Here is a 16496-nt window from a genome sequence, read left to right on the forward strand (position 1 = left end):
GAGGCGATTTGAACTGTAGATGCAGGACATTATTGAATTTTACAATGTGAATACTCTCAAAACGCATTCAAAATGTATTATTATTATTATTATTATTATTATTATTTAATGATTCATAATGGCGTTATTATTATTTATTATTAATGTTGTTATTATTATTATGCTTATCATTGTTATTATTATATTCAATCATGTTAAGTAATAATAGGCTAATAATAATGTTATAATTGTGAATGTTATTGTCGTCGCTGGCTGGTAGGCAGCTATAGGATAAAACATGTCTGTGTTCTCTTATGGACCACGTCAGCTTTTATTGTGGCGGGTAGATTAAGGCTATGGAATAAAATACAAGCGAAATAATAACAGGAGCTCATCAGTGTGTCACCAACAGCTGTACAACAATACGCACCGCTTTCTGACGTTTAAAACATGTCTGAATGCAGTCTATAGGCTTTGAGTTTTATTCTTTTTTATTATGAATAATATTATTATCGCTGCGAGGAATCATTACGAGTTTTATTTGAACTTATTTAGTTCAGTGGAAATAGTCTTTTATTTTGTAATGCCAAATAATGAACGTCAGTTAGTGTCTTGTCCTATAATAAATATTATCATAATCATTATCATTATTCTTATTCTATTTATTTTTGTTGTAAATCGCAGTTATGTTACAGATATCTGTAGTGAGAAAAACATATTTTCTAGGAAATTATTTCTGATTGGATGAGGATTTGTTTTGTCATCATCATCATCATCATCAGTGTTATTATTTTGAGTCCCTGCAGCAGAGTGATGCTGGTTTGCTAATTGACAACACTGACCACTGTGTCCATGTTAATATTTGAGCCCTTGAGTTTTACACCGAGTTAAATAACTGCTCATCATGGACACGGACCAACAGGCTCTGGCTGCTCTCTCCGGTGCTCTGCTCCTCTACACGGTGCTTCATCGACCTCTAGCGGCGGCACCACGGCACCGGCACGCACTGTCCCAGGGGCTGGGGGTCAGAGCCGCTTCAGGGGGAGACCCAGCACGTCCTCAACAAACAAAATGTGGAACTATTTAGTTCAGAGCTTCTCAATGTGGGTGGGGTCTTTGAGAGGGCTCCAGCATGAAGGGGGATAATTAATTCTCGCTATTTCATCCACAAAACAATGACAGAAGGTCGTGACTGTTTGGATCATGAGGAATCTTTAGAGATGGCCCTCGAGGTCTAGATCGGGTCAGTTTAAAGGCCCCTGATGAAAAATTAGGGAAAGTAAGCACTGATTTAGTTTCACTGGAGCTGATACAAGCAACTCACACCACACACAGTCAGAGTTATCCAGAGTTCACTCAGACTTATCTGGATGCAGCATGTTGGTCGAGTGCCCCACCCTTACACCTCAAAGTTAATGACACAATTACACATCCACAGAAAGTGTCTCTGGCATGCACACCGTCCTGGGTCCCCTAAGGGCCCCTCCCAACCAGGGAGCCACTGTCTTAAAACAATGTTAAATGGTGATGATGTGGTGGTACGGACGAGTTGAGTCAGAGGTGGTGAGCAAACATCTTTATTAATAAAGGCTTTACCTGTACACATGCAATCTGCTTAGAGAACGCTGATTGCTGCAAGATAGAAGCACACTGGATACTGAGTGGGATCAATTGAATACTCTAATACACATCAAAATGGAAATGTCCACTATGGCCATAACAAGCAGCATCTGAAACATTAGATGAAGAGCAGAGATCAATGTAGCACATGACAAATGCCGTTACAAGAGATGGAGATCTGCGTCTTAATATAATATCTATGCAAAGGTTAATTATTGAAAAGAGGCAGTTGGTGATACACTGAGTTTGCATTGAATGTTGGAGCAGGTTCATTGGTTATCGGTTGAAATCGGTTTCGCTTCATCGTTTAAACCTGAAACACTCCTAACCACTGGGGGCAGTCATGTTTCCATGAATGATCTGCATTAGGACTAAGTGCACACAAGTTCATTGGCCGATGGTGTTTGAGGAGGTGGAGCCTCCGGTTCAGAACTGCTCAAAGTAAAGATAAAACAAATCCCAGGAAAGCTACGGTCTACAAAGATTTCATTCAAAAGAACAACGCAGATGAGTATCATGAGCTTGGAGCCAATATTTTATCACTGTGGCTGAATGATACTTTATTAATTAATTTTTTTTTTTATCCCAAAACCAATTTGTCATCATCTGAGCCAATTAAGATGTGGAGGCTGTTGCTCAGCGGCGGACGGTGGTCCAGCCGTCGTCATCTGTCTCCTCCTTCTTGGGGCGGCGAGGCACCTCAGTACGCCAACCACCCTTCTCCCCTTCGCCCTCGCGCTCCTTCTCCCGCTCTCTGGGCTGTTCCCGCACCTCCCGCTTCTCTTCGCCTGCTCGACGCCAAGAGCCTCCTGAGGAAACAAAGAAGCTCGTTAGAAACACGTTGACTTTACAAGCACGACTTCAGTTTGCTGGTTTTTCCTGGCACCTGCTGCAGCAGTGAGTGAGCTGGTGAACGCTGACCTCTGCTGGCCGGGGGGGAAATGACAGACAGGAAGACTGATACCTGCTGCCATGTTTGGATCCGACTCTCGCTACCCTGAGTGTCGGCCTCAGTCTTATTACTGAAGTTTTTGTTCAGTCATTCAGCTGCATGTCACTGAAGTCTTTATCAGCTTTTAATCAAGTTTCTATTCTGCGTTGTCGTTGTCGTTTCTAGACCCTGCTCTGCTCACCTTCTTCAGGCTCTCTGGGTGGGGGTCTGTTTTCACGGTCATCTCTTGGGGTATCTCTTGGGGTATCTCTCGGGGTATCTCTTTCGCGGCGTTCAGGGCGGCGTTCCTCACGATCGCGGCGATCTTCGCGGTCGTCCTCTTTGCGAGAGTCTCTCCAGCCGCTTCCTCCTTCCTCTGCACCCGCTCTCCTCCAGTTGTTTCCCTCCTCTCTGTGAAAGACACAGACACACATTAACCACCGTCTCCTGACAAGGACAGGAGACTCTCCGTACATAGGTCTTCTCTCCGGCGCACCTGGGTGGTGGACGACGGTCTCTCTGTCTTTCCTCTCCTTCACCATCATCGTCATCATCCTCGCGGCCGCCGCGGGGAGGTCCCCAGCTGTCCTCTCGGGCCTTCTCGCGTTCACGCCAGCCACCTGCAACAGACACATTCGCTCATCATCCTGTCCGACATTGAGCTCCATCGCTTCACCAGCCGATGAATGGCTACAGGCTTACCAGGTCTGCCCAGGGGTTTCCATGGTTTCGCATCATCACCACCACGGCGTGGCCCATCATCCATACCTCTCCTTCCACCTCTGTCGTCATCTCCTCCTCTCCTGGGGCCCCAGTCGTCATCAGCCCCGCGTCTGGGAACCCTGTCCTCCATGCCTCTGCGAGGACCATCATCGAAGCCACGGCGAGGAGCGCGGTCATCATCGAAGCCACGGCGAGGAGCACGGTCGTCGTCAAAGCCACGCCTGGAGCCACGGTCGTCGTCAAAGCCACGCCTGGGAGCGCGGTCGTCGTCAAAGCCACGCCTGGGACCGCGGTCGTCATCTCCACCCCTCCTCATTGGACGGTCATCATCAAAGCCTCTACGTGGACCACGGTCATCATCCATCCCTCTGCGCGGAGGACGGTCATCATCAGCAGCGCGGCGTGGGGCTCTGTCATCTGCTCCCCTGCGGGGGGCTTCTCCTCGCCTGAAGGCCGGATCCTTCTCCTCTCCGTCCTCGGTGCCCTCCTGTCTCCAGTCCCTGGAGGGAGAGAGCGAGCACAGGTATCGTTACAGTGACCGTTTTAATGGAGTCGATAATAAAATACAGCACGAGGCCGAGTTGCCAACACACACCTGTCAGGTACGGGACGACGCCATTCTGAGTCGCCTCCCTCGGTGCGCTTCCTCCATCCTCCTCCTCCCCCCTCCTCCTTCTCAGGCCAGTCCTGAGGAGGCAACACATCATTACATCAGGATCATTTAGAGATTGGTGGACGACGTTATCCGTTCTTACCACTAATGTCAAATGTGAGGTTACCCTGATTAAAAGCTTTGCACTTTTTATGTTAAATGTTTTAACTTCAAGTCCGTTTCTCTGCACTAAAATCAAATGTACAGTATTTAAAGGGATAGTTCAACATTTTAGCAAATTTCCCAATTGCCATAATCCCTACAGTCAATGGGGGGTAGGTACATTACCTTTATTGTCAGTGCATGTTGTTTTGAGATCTGCGGGGCAGAGATGCGAGCTGCTCAGTGAACACAATGGAGGTGAATGGTACAGGTCCCCTGTCCCTCATCAAACTCATCAAATACACAATCATATCGTGGTGAATGTGCAGGTCACAACTTGTCCACGAGAGTGTTTAGCGAGTTGTTGGATTGTGTATTTGATGAGGGACAGGGGACCTGTACCATTCACCTCCATTGTGTTCACTGAGCAGCTTGCGTCTCTGCCCCGCAGATCTCAAAACAACACGCACCTATAATTAAAGGTAATGAACCTATGCCTATGACTATCAGGATTATGGCAATAGACGAAATTGCCAAAATGATGAACTATCCCTTTAATGACACAATAACTTGGTGTCTGATAGACGGGCTCCATTGTTGCACAACATTTATAAACTAAACATTTAAATTCTTCCAGTCTGGAGGTTCACTCTCATTTCATTTCCCCTTGAAAACCATATATCAATTGACTGTGACCCTTTAATTAAAAGCAGACTCACTTCTGCCTTGGAGGACGACCTCTCCTCTGGTGGGCCCTTCCTCTCCTCCTCACGGCGGCGCTCTCGCTCCTCGATCTCCTGCTGACGAGCTCGCTGCTTGCGTTCCTGCTCCTCCAGCTTGCGCAGACGCTCCTGGTACTCCCTCTCCTCCTCCTCCCTCTGCTCTTGTTCCACGCGTTCACGCTCCTCGCGCTCTGTAACGAAAGGAAGAAAATAATGAGCCATGTTCGAAACCATGGTGTCTCTGTCAGAGTGAGAGCTGCAACGTTTCTGCTCCGATTAAAAAAAAAAGAAAGCAGGGTACAGCTCACCTGGAGTAGCTGCCACAATCAGAAAATAACAAAAACACTCTCCTACATGTAACACCATCTTCTCTTTATTCACTTCATGTACCATGTGAAAGCCCTTTAACCAAATGAAAATGTATTGCTGGGCAGCAAACTCCACTTCCCTCTGTAGTGCTAAAGTCCCTGACAACAACTATTCAAACCACCGCCAACATTCCCACCACAGTTTCCTTCATTTCCTTGTTGGTTGTAAATGTCTGTTTTCTGTGGCACATGCGATGCTGCTCCTCTTTCATCGTGACAGCTCCTGTGTCCCAGTGCACATGTGCAAACTGAAATTTATTACCTTTCTTCAGCTGCTCCTCGTGGATACGCTGAGCCTCCTCCTCTTTGTTGCGGTAGAAGGTGTTGCGCCTGTCCTCTTTGCGCTGTCTCTTCCTTTCTTCCATACGCTTCTTCCTCTCCTCCACCAGACGCTCCTGGAAGGCTTTCAGTTTTTCCTTGGGGGACAGAACAGGCAACATGAAACCACTGCTCCAGCAGTAAACACTCAGCTTTACTTGATGGAGGGGCTGAGAGGTCCTACCTCGTAAATGAAGCTACGAGCAGCCGTGATTTTAGACAAAAAGTTTTCTTTGTCCTCCATCATCCTGGACATGCGCTTCTTGTGCTCCAGAGCCTTTTCACGTTCAACTTTCATGTTACTGATCTACAACAAAAGGGGAAAATAAATTATAAATAAATTGAAAGTAAATTCTTTCACTGCATACTCATTTAAAAGGCTTGAATTCCCTTGATTTGTGTGTTTACATACCCTCTCCTCCTCCTGGAGCTCCCACAGTTCCATGTCCTTGACACGCTGCTCCTCATACGCCTGTTTGATGAGCGGAATCTCCTCGAGTCGTTTGGCTCTCTCAAAGTAGTCAATCTGGAGAGTGATGAAAGTCGGTGTCATATTCAAATTCCCATCTTGGTAAGAGATGTTCAACAATGTCATCTCACTCAGTTACCTTCTTCTCCTGGTTCTTCAAACGCTCCTGAAGTTCCTTCTTCTCCTTCTCCAGCTGCTCCACCTGCTTGGCCATGATGAAGTCAGGATCCAGCTCCTCCAGGTCCTGAACAAAACACACTTGTTAGTCTCATCACTACGGCCTATTTCTGCAACAGGGAGTTCAACCGAAGTTTATTTTGGCTGCATTCCTACCTCGATATCAATATCCTTGAAGGCCTTGGCTCCGAGTTCGGTCTTCTTGATCTGCTCCAGTCGTTCACGGACCGTCTTCTTCTTGATTTGTTCATGCTCCTGCATGATGCGCTCCTTCTCCCTCTCTTTGGCCTCTTGGCGCAGACGCTCCTCCTCAGCCTTGCGGACCTTCTGCATCTCCGCTTCCCGCTGCTCCAGCTCTTCCTTTTCACGCTGAATGTTCAGGCTCTCCAGGCGCTCCTTACGCTCTTCAATGGTCTGTCTACGAGCCAGGATACGCTGGTGATCCTTGCGGGAATTTTTCTGATAGGCAGCAATGGCCAGTTGGCTCTGCTCGTCACGCTCTTGCTGATGAAGGAGGAGAGAAAAAAAAACATAAAAATGAAGTTAAGAGTAGAAGAATAATTCAGAATGCTTTCCAGGATTTTAATAAGCACAGCTATACATACATGTGCTAGTTAATAACGTAATAACTTGACCAGGTGGTTCTGGTCTCTGTGCGTCTACACACAGTTAGCAGCTGACTCACCAGGATGGAGGCAGGCCTGATGACATGGATGGCCTTGGCCAAAGAAGCAGACATGGCAGTCAGCTGGTTCCTTATCTGCGCTGAGGGCATGTTCTGCAGGAAAGGACCAACTGGAGCGTCCTCTTTGGTCGAGTAGTTCAGGTCCGAGCCGAAGCTCAGAGTCCGAGAGCTGTGGTCAATTCGCACCTAGAAGATAAAAAAGAAACATTAGACACTTTTTACTCCATCTTTGTTACTTTAACAACATTATTGTTGGACAATCAATGGTTTTTAATCATAGCAACTCCTCGTGTTGACTTTACCTGTAGATCACAGTGACGGGCAGCATCCACAATGGAGCGCTCCAGCTGGAAGGCATCCACAAAAGGAACCAGGGAGGCCAGACGGCTGAACTCGATGCTTTGATAGATCTGTGCCACCTAAATTAACAGATATAGGACCATTTGGATAATGATTTAGCGCTGTTACAGAGTAGATGGGATTTTGTAGAGCAGCCCAGGAAAACTGAAAAGTAAAAATACAAACCTGTTGCAGAAGCCTCAGGATGGTGTTGCTCTGCAGGTGAGGAACATACTGCTGGAGATCAGACTCCTTCTCAGCCTGGTCTCTCACCCAGTTCAACACCTGGTGGGAGAGTATGTGTTAATGTACAACCGACATGGGTAGCTTCTTTAAATGTAATTCAATGGATGTTACAAACTAAACACTATGTACTTCTTCATTATCAAGTGTGTCTGACAGAGGATGCTCAAGTCTTTTACCTTGGTCACTCTTCCGCTCAGCTTCAGAGGATGAAAGTCCACCTCCAGCCAGTTGTACAGTTCTTTCACTTCAGGTACGACGTACTGCAGCAAGTTAAATCTCACCTAGAATGAAGACATGAAAACATACATTTGTCAATCATCAAATATTCTTATCAGTAGTTTCACAAGGTCTAGTAACATCAAACATTTAATTTGTTTTTGGTATTTATTCAAAAACAATGTTCAAGGCAGTCTTGAAACCTACAACATTCAAAAGCTCCTTTATCGTGCTCATTATGTACCATGTCATTGATGAGGCTCTGGCGAGTTGGTGGAGACTGGAGGCCCAGGAGCGTTGCCAGCCTGCGGTGTTTCTCCACAATGATGCCATCCATGTCCAGCAGCCGAGCAATGTCAGTACGCTCAGGGGTGATGGGGATGGACAGTGTGGCCAGGAGGACTCTGGTGGACATCCTGAAGATGGAAAACATTATTGGTCATTTCATCCCAACCAGAGTTAACAAATGTACACGTCTCTACAGGTAATAATTAAGATACCTCTGCATCTCATCTTGGGTCAGATTCTTGCGCATCTCCCTGGACAGGTGGTAGAGCCGGTGGAGGGTGCAGGAGTGGAAAAGAGCATTCCCAGATTTCCAGAACACAGTGGACACCTTGTTGTAGTAGTTGGCCATCAGCTGGGGCTTAGGAGGCTTCTTGGAAAGAGCAAACAGGCCATGGATGTCCTCAACCGCCTTGAAGGCTTCCTGGAAATGATAAAAAGACTCACGTCAGTGCCACCATGCATCACCAATTTAAATAAGCAAAAAGAACAGAAAAGTAGGGACGCTGACCTGGAGCTAAATATTCTGTTGATTTTCATTAATAACATGTGATCAGTAGATAAGAATTGAAGCTTCTGATCGCTTGTGATTAATAGTGTAGAGTCTGTGGGTGAGAGAAGCGCTGTGTGCTGTGTAGTTCCGACTCCCACCTTGTTCAAGTCTTTATAAATAAACCATGCTGGCCGTGTAGCACATTTACAAAGAGTGTGAGACTGATTGTATGCCATCTGAATGCATACCAAGACTGATCTGTACCAGCCATGAATCAGCTGATCGTAAGAGTATCATAAATGTGTTCAACTATTCTACAAGTCTAGGACTAAATTAGAGAGACTAAAACATTCAAACACAACCATCTTCTAAAAGTTTTAAGCGTTGGCTGGACAGACCTGCCAGAGCTCCATGCTTATGGCGCTGTCCAACTGCACCAGACGTGTCTCCAGGTGCATAGACTGGCTCTCGGGGTTGTTCAGGTTGATGGCGGTGCTCTGGTTGTGGTGGCGCTGGATCTGCCCCAGATGCATACGCAGGTTGTCACACAGCTTGCGGAACTCAGCCTTGCGGGTGTACTGGAGGCAGAACTTGAATGCTGCAGAAAAGATTAACAGACATAATTAACATAATTTAGTGTGCTGTAATCAATTTATAATTCAGAGTAAATACATTTCTTATTTAATCATGCTATTGTATAATTTTCCCAGAATGAGGTAGATATTACATTAAAGTTAAAGATGCATGTGTAATAATCCCTTTTTTTGATTAAGGTGCCACTTTTTCAGCCCCGTGTCACATTTTACATAATCTAATAACATTTTCCTGCATGATAATATTTGTGAAAGCAACTCGTGCATAAATATGAAATCAGACGATGAGAAAAAACAAAGGAAAACTTCACTTAATACACTGAGCGTGAGTAACTACCTTGCTGGGCGATGTCATGGTACAGACGCTCCACCTTGGAGTTGTTTCGGAGCAGGTCCAGGCACTGGCGGTAGGACTCCCACAGAAACTTCACCCATGGAGTGAGCAGCAGGCGATCGGTACGATCCTGAGTGTCCTCTCCACTCACAGCGCTCAGCAGCACGCTAAGGTAACAGCACACACATTAACACTTTACCACAATACTAAAAGTGCATCACAATAAATTTGAATATCATGGAAAAGTTTATTTATGTCAATAATTCAATTAAAAAAGTTAAACTAATACATTATATAGATCCATTACACACAGAAAGAAAACATTTCACGTCTTTATTTAATTTATTTTCATTGTAATGATTATGGCTTACATTTAATGAAGACGAAATTTTAGAATCTCAAAAAAAATTGAATGTTACAAAAGACCAATTAAAAAAAGCATTTTTAATATGGAAATGTTGGCCCTCTGAAATACGTTGATCTATCAATACTTGGTTGGGGCTGTTTGACTTGAACTACTGCAATTTGACTTTTTCATGATAGTCTAATTTATTGAGATACACCTGTATTTGTCACCTATTGCAACTTGTGATTGGTCACCCAATTATTCAATTCAACAATGAGTTTGACTTGTAAAACAGATTAAAGACCGTCCACCAGCAGCAGCTGAATTTCTGAATGACTTTGTGGTCCTCACCTCTCAGGGGTCTGGATGTTGTCCAGATCCTCGATGTCCAGGACCATCTGCTGGGACTCCCCCTTGGCAGTTTCAGTCTTCTCCTCTGCCAGCTTCAGGTAAGCCCTAACCACATCCTCCAGAGACTTGATGTTCACCTGAGAGCAGAAGCAGCTGGTTACACTTGAACTCCCAAACAACTATCTGATTTATACAAACATCCCAGATTTCTCCTCACACACCTGTTGACAGATGTTCTTGTACTGGTAGAGACCCTCCTTGGCCAGGTGACTCTTGCGTAGATCCACGCAGAGCTCCAGGTACTTGAGCATGATGGGCTCGTGGATCTTCTGCCATGTTCGATGTTTTTTGCTCTTGATGACATCGTACAAAACGTCCAAAGCAGGCTGCTTCTTGCCAACCTCCAAAAACTCTGTATGAACACATTAATAAGACACAAGTCAGAGATTACACACACACACACACACACACACACACACACACACACACATGTATTACAGAGCCGTTAGCAGCTCGCACCGTCACAGATCGTTGTTAGCTAATTCACTTGACACAGTTAGGCCCGGGATGGTGTTTGATGATCGTTACATTGACACAGCTGTTCATTTGACAGATGCGAACAGACAATGTAAATATCGCTACAATACAATCAAACTGAGTAACGCTCAGCTAGTAGACGGCCGCGTCTCTGAAATGTATCTAATCATGTAAGTTACGTGTGTCGGTGCCACGAAAATGGCCTACCCGGCTAGCTAGTACTACAGCTAGCTGAGAGAAAGCGACACGGCAGCCCCGCCATTGAAGCCAGTGTTAGCAGCTAGCCGGGTTAGCTGCCCCGCCAGGCGACGAGCCAGTCGGCGGCTAACGGTGCAGCTAACCGTTAGCATCGGCGTGAGACCGTCCGTGAACGGCGCCGCCGGCTCGGTACCGTTACTCACCGTTGGCTCGCTTCAGAGCGTTCTCCGGCCGCTGGAAGTAGGCCGGCATGTTGGTAGCGTGCTAGGGAAACTCCAACTGGGCTGACTAGGGTGATTTTGACAAATTTCACCAGTCCATCCAAGCCACGCACTCACCCACGGCAACGGTGCTGGCTGAGAAAGGAAGAACCTCGTGAGCGGCCTAGCTAGGGTTGCCAGTTGCGTCTCGCGCCATCCCTCTATCCAAAAAGTTGAGCGCAAGGATACGTAGGGCTGTCTGTGGCTACAACAGTACATCATCATCATTATCATCATCATCACGCCACGTTTACACCTGAGAAGAACAACTGCAGACTGTTGTGTAACATCTGTATGAGTTTATGTGCTTGAAGTATCTGACCTACTTTTTGCTGGGGCAACTATCCATTATTATTATTATTATTATTATTAAATATACAGTATAGACTAAATAGTCTATGGAATATAAGTTATTATGTTTATATGATATCATAGAACTACTCTGAATATCCTTATCTTATAAGATAATTGGGAATAAATGTAGCATTACAGAACGAAACCCCAAAACATATACCTCTCAAAATGGGGCTTTTTAACAAACCTGGCAACTCTGGGTGGATAAAGTTCCCGTATGCGCCCCAGGGATGGTGCGTTCAAGTACGAACGTAAGGTGCAGGTTTGATGCATAACTACACGGTCAAAACAATTCTTTACAACTATTGAAAACAGCAATTCAGCAGACTTGAATTGTGCTTTGGGGAAGTTTCCTTAGTTGTAAATGGCCATGGCATTAAATGGAAACACATTCTTTTACAAACTTAAAAGAGTCTTTCTGTGGTATTTTGACGGTCAGTTACACGGGAGATGGAGAGAAGTGAATCACGTAACACAATTTACGCTTTGTTGAAGAGGGTGTTTTCTTGTATAAATCTCCATATCGGTGCCATTGAACGCAGCACCAGCCCTGGAGTATCGCCAGCTGTGATTGGCTGTGAGCAGCGCTGTCTCCTCCCGCACAAACCTCCAGTCCCGGAAGAAGGAAGAGGTTTCGCCGAGCAGGGAGAGTGTGTTGACAGCAGGACCCACACACACCCAGGCCACTGACCGGTGTCAACTCATCCTCTGCCTCCCTCAGACTGTCCGGGATCGGGTTTGACTTCTGGACGCTGCAGGAGCCGTCGAGGTACTTCACGGCCCCGGCAGAGTGCAGGGAGGAAGGTGGTCGGTGGCTTCGGACTGTCCAGTTAACTTGTGTTTGTGAACTCCTCCAGGTATGGGATATGGCTGCAACTGAGACGCAGCTGATGTTAAGCGTCGGACTGATCGGTAAGTTTTCGGCTCTCGTGTGTTTTTCTCGGCTCTCGGCGGGTTTGGAAACAAATCTGCCGCCCGAGACTTCCTGCAGGAGAATCACATGATGACAGTGTGACCCATCATTGGTTTATTGCTCCTGCATGTTTGGCCTCTGTGTGGATGAAGGGGCTGCTTAAAAAGCATCACACAGACCCTATGTGATGGGGATTTGGTCCCTCATACTGGGAGCAGATAGTTGATGTCGGTGTTATCTTGTCCGTGCAGAGAAAGATGTGAATGGAGACACGCTGTGGGTGTGGTGTTATCCCTCTGTGGGCTCGGACCTGAGACAAGTCCTGCTCAGCAAGTGCTGCCTGACCCAGGATGGCCGGGACTTCCACACCTTTGTGTTTGGCCAGTTCTGTCGGACCTGGTACTACATCACCACAGTGGAGGTTCAGGAGCCTACAGCTCTAAACAAGGTACAGCATCCTTAATGTATCATTTGTTTCCCCTATCTATCTATCTATCTATCTATCTATCTATCTATCTATCTATCTATCTATCTATCTATCTATCTATCGATAAGCAAATATGGTGTACTCACTTCACAACAACATAAAGCAGCAAATCCTTCATTTGATATGTTGGGACAAGCAATTCTTTGGTGTCATTCTTTGATAAATTACTTTAATAGCTACTTAATTAACAGTGGACTAATGGAGGGTTGTCTCTCTTTAAGGTCACTCATTTTTCAATAGTCGTCACAGCTAAAGACTTCAACCCTGAGAAGTACGCTGCCCTGAGCAGAATCCTCTGCAGGTAACGGAGTCGTTTATGACTGACACATGAACACTGTACTGGGGGACAGTGCCTTTTTAGTCATGCGCTGTGGTTTCCATCTGTTATTCAGGATGTACATCAAACACGGCAGCCCGGTGAAGATGATGGAGGCTTACATCACCGTTCTCACCAAAGGAATTTGTCAGAGTGATGAAAACGGCTCGTTCCTCATCAAAGACTACGATGTTCGGAAGGCGTACCTGGCCGGTTCAGTCAAAGGTAGACGCCTCAGCTGTACGGAGGAACAGTGTCTTGTAGTTTGGACACTGTTGCCTGATTTCACTTGAATCCTGAATGCTGTAGATGATCAGATTTATTGTTATACCAAAACTGAGACAAATTGATCTGTGACGATTTTGGAATCGCTTCAGTCATTTTCAACCAGTATAATACTGCTGATTAACTAACTAATGAGCAGCTTTTGAGATGCAAATACTTCCTGCTGTCTCTCTTAATATACAGAAGTAACTGGACATCTTTTGGTTTGGAACATGAAATCAGCTCACATCAGAGTTTCACATTTCAAATACTTAATAATTATTTATTAATCAAAGAACTAATCAGCAGATGAACTGACAGTAAAAAGCCTGATATTATATTCCCATAGCTGAGGCTTGTGAATGTCGACTATCACTTAAGTCACAGATTATTTCTAAAATGTCTCACTGTCTTAAATAATTGCAATCAAAAAATCAACGCATTGTCATTTTAGCTTCAAATAAGTCCAGGATTAGTTTCTATCCAAATAGCTGTGATTCATTTCCTGGCAGTCAAACAACTGAATTGTTTAAATGTGTCAAACCATCAACCATCGGATTAACATTTGCTAAATCCATTTTAACATGGAGATAGTGAGCAACCTTTTGTTTTTATTTTGTAATATATAAATTAGAAAATTCAGCCAATGAGTTTTCTCTCCTCTTTGCCTGTGGTGTCGATGGTTTTACCATCTGACGCTGAGAGAAAAACGACTGAAAGTGCTTCATAAAATTTTAAAACTCAGAACACAACCCAGATTCCTTGAGAGATGAAAGTGGGTCGTCTGGTTGACTTCCATGTCTCCGCTCTGTCTCAGATGTGGTGTCTCAGTTCGGTATGGAGACCATCATCCTCTACACTGCTCTCATGCTGAAGAGGAGGATCGTCGTCCATCACCCTCGTATTGAAGCGCTGTTGGAGTTCACACGGTAAAAACTGAGACTTGATTTCAAAATATTAGGGTTCAGATCTTTATTATAATTTGTTGGTAGAGATTAATATCACAGCTCTTCACCCGTCTCCCTCCAGAGTGCTTCCGGCTCTGACGTGGCACAGGAAAGACTGGTCCATCCTGCACCCGTACGTTCACCTGACAGACACTGAGCTGGAGGACTTGAAGAAATGCCCCGGTGAGGCCGCCTCCTGCTTTATTTACCCCGTTCAACAGAAAAACCGCAGCGGAGAGCCTTCTCCTCGCGCCGCCATCTGCACTGTGATCTCACTGTGGGGAAATGAATTATTCATGCTCTGTTATGTTTGTTGTCTCCACAGGGTATGTAGCAGGATTTGTAGATCCAGAAGTGAGCAACAGATCAGACTTGTTTGATGTGTACGTGAACCTCCCTGACAGTGTCATCACAATATCCCAGAGCGCCAAAGGTACAGCGTGTAGAAAGAGACAGCCATACACTTCTAGGAGCGACAGGGCGGGACCGGGTTTCTCTCAGACTCACTCCTCTGCTTCCCTTCCACAGAGGCCATGGCCATGGGGAAGTTACACAAGGACATCGGCCTCCTCATCGTCCAGTCTGCGGAGGACGTCGAGAGGTCGGACGGTCAGGTGATCAAGGTGAGGACACGCCCCCAACGCCAGCACTGTCTGGTCCTGTCCCATTTCTCCACACTTGGACGTGCACTTGGTTAACACACACACTTTGGTGGCATTTTGCTATGTGGGATGTACATTTGCTTATAGTGTGAAAGCACGTATTAAAGAGATACTTCACACAAAATCAATAATTCACCAATTTTCTACTCACCGTCATGCCAATGAAGGGTTTGGAGACCTTTCAGAGTTATCAAAACGCTTTTGGAGCTCCAGGGGGGGTCCGACTGGCTGGCAATGGATTTTCATATAATGGCGGCGGATAGAGCTCACTTTTGAATCGTCCAAAACACACACTATGAAACCTTCAAATACCTCCATACTGCTCGTCTGCACTGACCCAAGTGTCCTGAAGCCACCACATGAAAAAGTTGTTTTAATGACTCCAAAAGTTCTCCAAACCCTTTGTTGGTATGACAGTGAGTAGAAAATTGGTGAATTATCTGATTTTGGGTGAAGTATCCCTTTAAGTAACCAAGTTTGCGGGGATATTTAAAAGCAGTCGGGACATACTTGACAAGTGCGGCCTTTCATCTGAGTGCCACTGCGCACAGTAGAGCGCAACTCTATTGAATGTTAGAGTGAGAATTTGTTAAATTATATGAAGTATTTGAAGGTTCGGCATCTTCTTGTCAACAAAGTGGAACCGCTCTGCATGCACAACTGGGTACACTGGGAGCTGGCACGAACCTAAACCAGCCAGATTTGTAATTCAGAACGTGACCAAGCTTTGAGCAGACTCCATCAGGAGTCTCTGCTCACATATTTTCATCTGTTCTCGTAAGGAACTCCATCATGACAGAAGAAACAGTGCAGCACCAGTTTTAATAAACAGTGTTGCTGTATCACAGTCTCATCTACTCAAAAAGTGTCGCTATGCGCAAGATTCAAATCATAAATGTGGAAGCCAAACTCCGTAAGTAAAAAACAAACAAACATAGGATTAAACAGCATGATGTAAAAACATAGCAAGTCATAATTAATAAAGAAAATGCCATAATTATATTATAAAAGGTCAAAATTATGAGATGTAAAAGTAAACTTATAAGTAAAGACAAAAAACTTGAAATAGAAAAATATGAGATAAAAGAATATATAATATGAGATTAAAAAGCTATAGTTTGATAATTTGAGATAGAAAGTAGAATTTATTTCGGTGGCATTTCCCAAACATGGCTTGTGCCTCCTTGTGATGGCAGACTCCACCAGCTGGTGCATTGTGGGATTTATATTTGGCTAAATGCTGCTCAAATGTGGTCTTAATGAAATTCTGGGTAAAGTGCAAATCAAGAGCACTGCACTTGGAGAAATGGGACACAATTGCACACTTAGACTAAGCACATGAATGTACACACCAAGTGCACATAACAGGACAGGGCCTCGTTGTCTCGACTCTAACGTGACGTCCACACTTTGCTCCGCAGGACATCTCTGTGAAGACCAAGGAGATCCTCGCCAACCTGGTCGCCCTGGCCGACGAGTGCGAAGGCTCTAAGATCACTCTGGAGGGTTTACAGCAGCGTCACTTCCCTCCAGCCACCGAGAACTTCCTCTTTCAATTGGCAGCTGCCGAGCAACTGCTGAGGATATGAACTGGTTTTCAGACTCTGTG

The 16496-nt window shown here is 45.3% G+C and overlaps 2 protein-coding genes across 3 annotated transcripts; one reads left to right on the plus strand and one right to left on the minus strand.

The window, feature by feature from the left end:
* Positions 1 to 1540: 1540 nt before the first annotated feature.
* On the minus strand, positions 1541 to 11077 carry eif3s10 (eukaryotic translation initiation factor 3, subunit 10 (theta)). 2 transcript variants are annotated; one of them, XM_083988459.1, is made up of 22 exons: positions 10888 to 11077; positions 10171 to 10361; positions 9950 to 10086; positions 9256 to 9419; positions 8724 to 8923; positions 8048 to 8256; positions 7792 to 7963; positions 7508 to 7612; positions 7272 to 7370; positions 7049 to 7165; positions 6747 to 6932; positions 6218 to 6565; positions 6024 to 6128; positions 5828 to 5941; positions 5600 to 5722; positions 5360 to 5513; positions 4727 to 4920; positions 3849 to 3940; positions 3299 to 3753; positions 3027 to 3150; positions 2733 to 2941; positions 1541 to 2408 (listed from the first exon to the last, which is right to left on the minus strand). In XM_083988459.1, the coding sequence occupies exons 1-22, from the start codon at positions 10934 to 10936 to the stop codon at positions 2236 to 2238; spliced, it is 3720 nt and encodes a 1239-aa protein (XP_083844585.1). In that variant the 5' UTR covers positions 10937 to 11077; the 3' UTR covers positions 1541 to 2235. The 2 variants fall into 2 exon arrangements, with proteins under 2 accessions (XP_083844585.1, XP_083844584.1); XM_083988458.1 differs by having other exon boundaries at positions 3233 to 3753.
* Positions 11078 to 11914: 837 nt separating this feature from the next.
* On the plus strand, positions 11915 to 16478 carry dennd10 (DENN domain containing 10). Its single transcript, XM_083988195.1, has 10 exons — positions 11915 to 12067; positions 12156 to 12210; positions 12463 to 12659; positions 12920 to 12999; positions 13091 to 13239; positions 14096 to 14207; positions 14308 to 14408; positions 14551 to 14658; positions 14754 to 14848; positions 16309 to 16478. Exons 2-10 carry the CDS (start codon positions 12165 to 12167, stop codon positions 16474 to 16476), a joined length of 1056 nt encoding a protein of 351 aa, XP_083844321.1. The 5' UTR covers positions 11915 to 12067; positions 12156 to 12164; the 3' UTR covers positions 16477 to 16478.
* Positions 16479 to 16496: the final 18 nt, after the last annotated feature.

The sequence above is a fragment of the Trachurus trachurus genome (genome assembly GCF_905171665.1).
Source record: "Trachurus trachurus genome assembly, chromosome: 15".
NCBI lineage: Eukaryota > Metazoa > Chordata > Actinopteri > Carangiformes > Carangidae > Trachurus > Trachurus trachurus.

What these genes read in the sequence shown, in the direction of transcription:
- dennd10 (XM_083988195.1), top strand. Translation starts at nt 12,165, where the DNA reads ATGGCTGCAACTGAGACGCAGCTGATGTTAAGCGTCGGACTGATCG. An exon ending in CTGAGCAGAATCCTCTGCAG is followed by an intron (nt 13,000 to 13,090) that starts GTAACGGAGTCG and finishes TCTGTTATTCAG; the next exon opens with GATGTACATCAAACACGGCA. An exon ending in AATATCCCAGAGCGCCAAAG is followed by an intron (nt 14,659 to 14,753) that starts GTACAGCGTGTA and finishes TCCCTTCCACAG; the next exon opens with AGGCCATGGCCATGGGGAAG.
- eif3s10 (XM_083988458.1), bottom strand. Translation starts at nt 10,936, where the DNA reads ATGCCGGCCTACTTCCAGCGGCCGGAGAACGCTCTGAAGCGAGCCAAC. An exon ending in ACAAGAACATCTGTCAACAG is followed by an intron (nt 10,087 to 10,170) that starts GTGTGTGAGGAG and finishes TTCTGCTCTCAG; the next exon opens with GTGAACATCAAGTCTCTGGA. An exon ending in AGAGCCTCATCAATGACATG is followed by an intron (nt 7,613 to 7,791) that starts GTACATAATGAG and finishes TCTTCATTCTAG; the next exon opens with GTGAGATTTAACTTGCTGCA.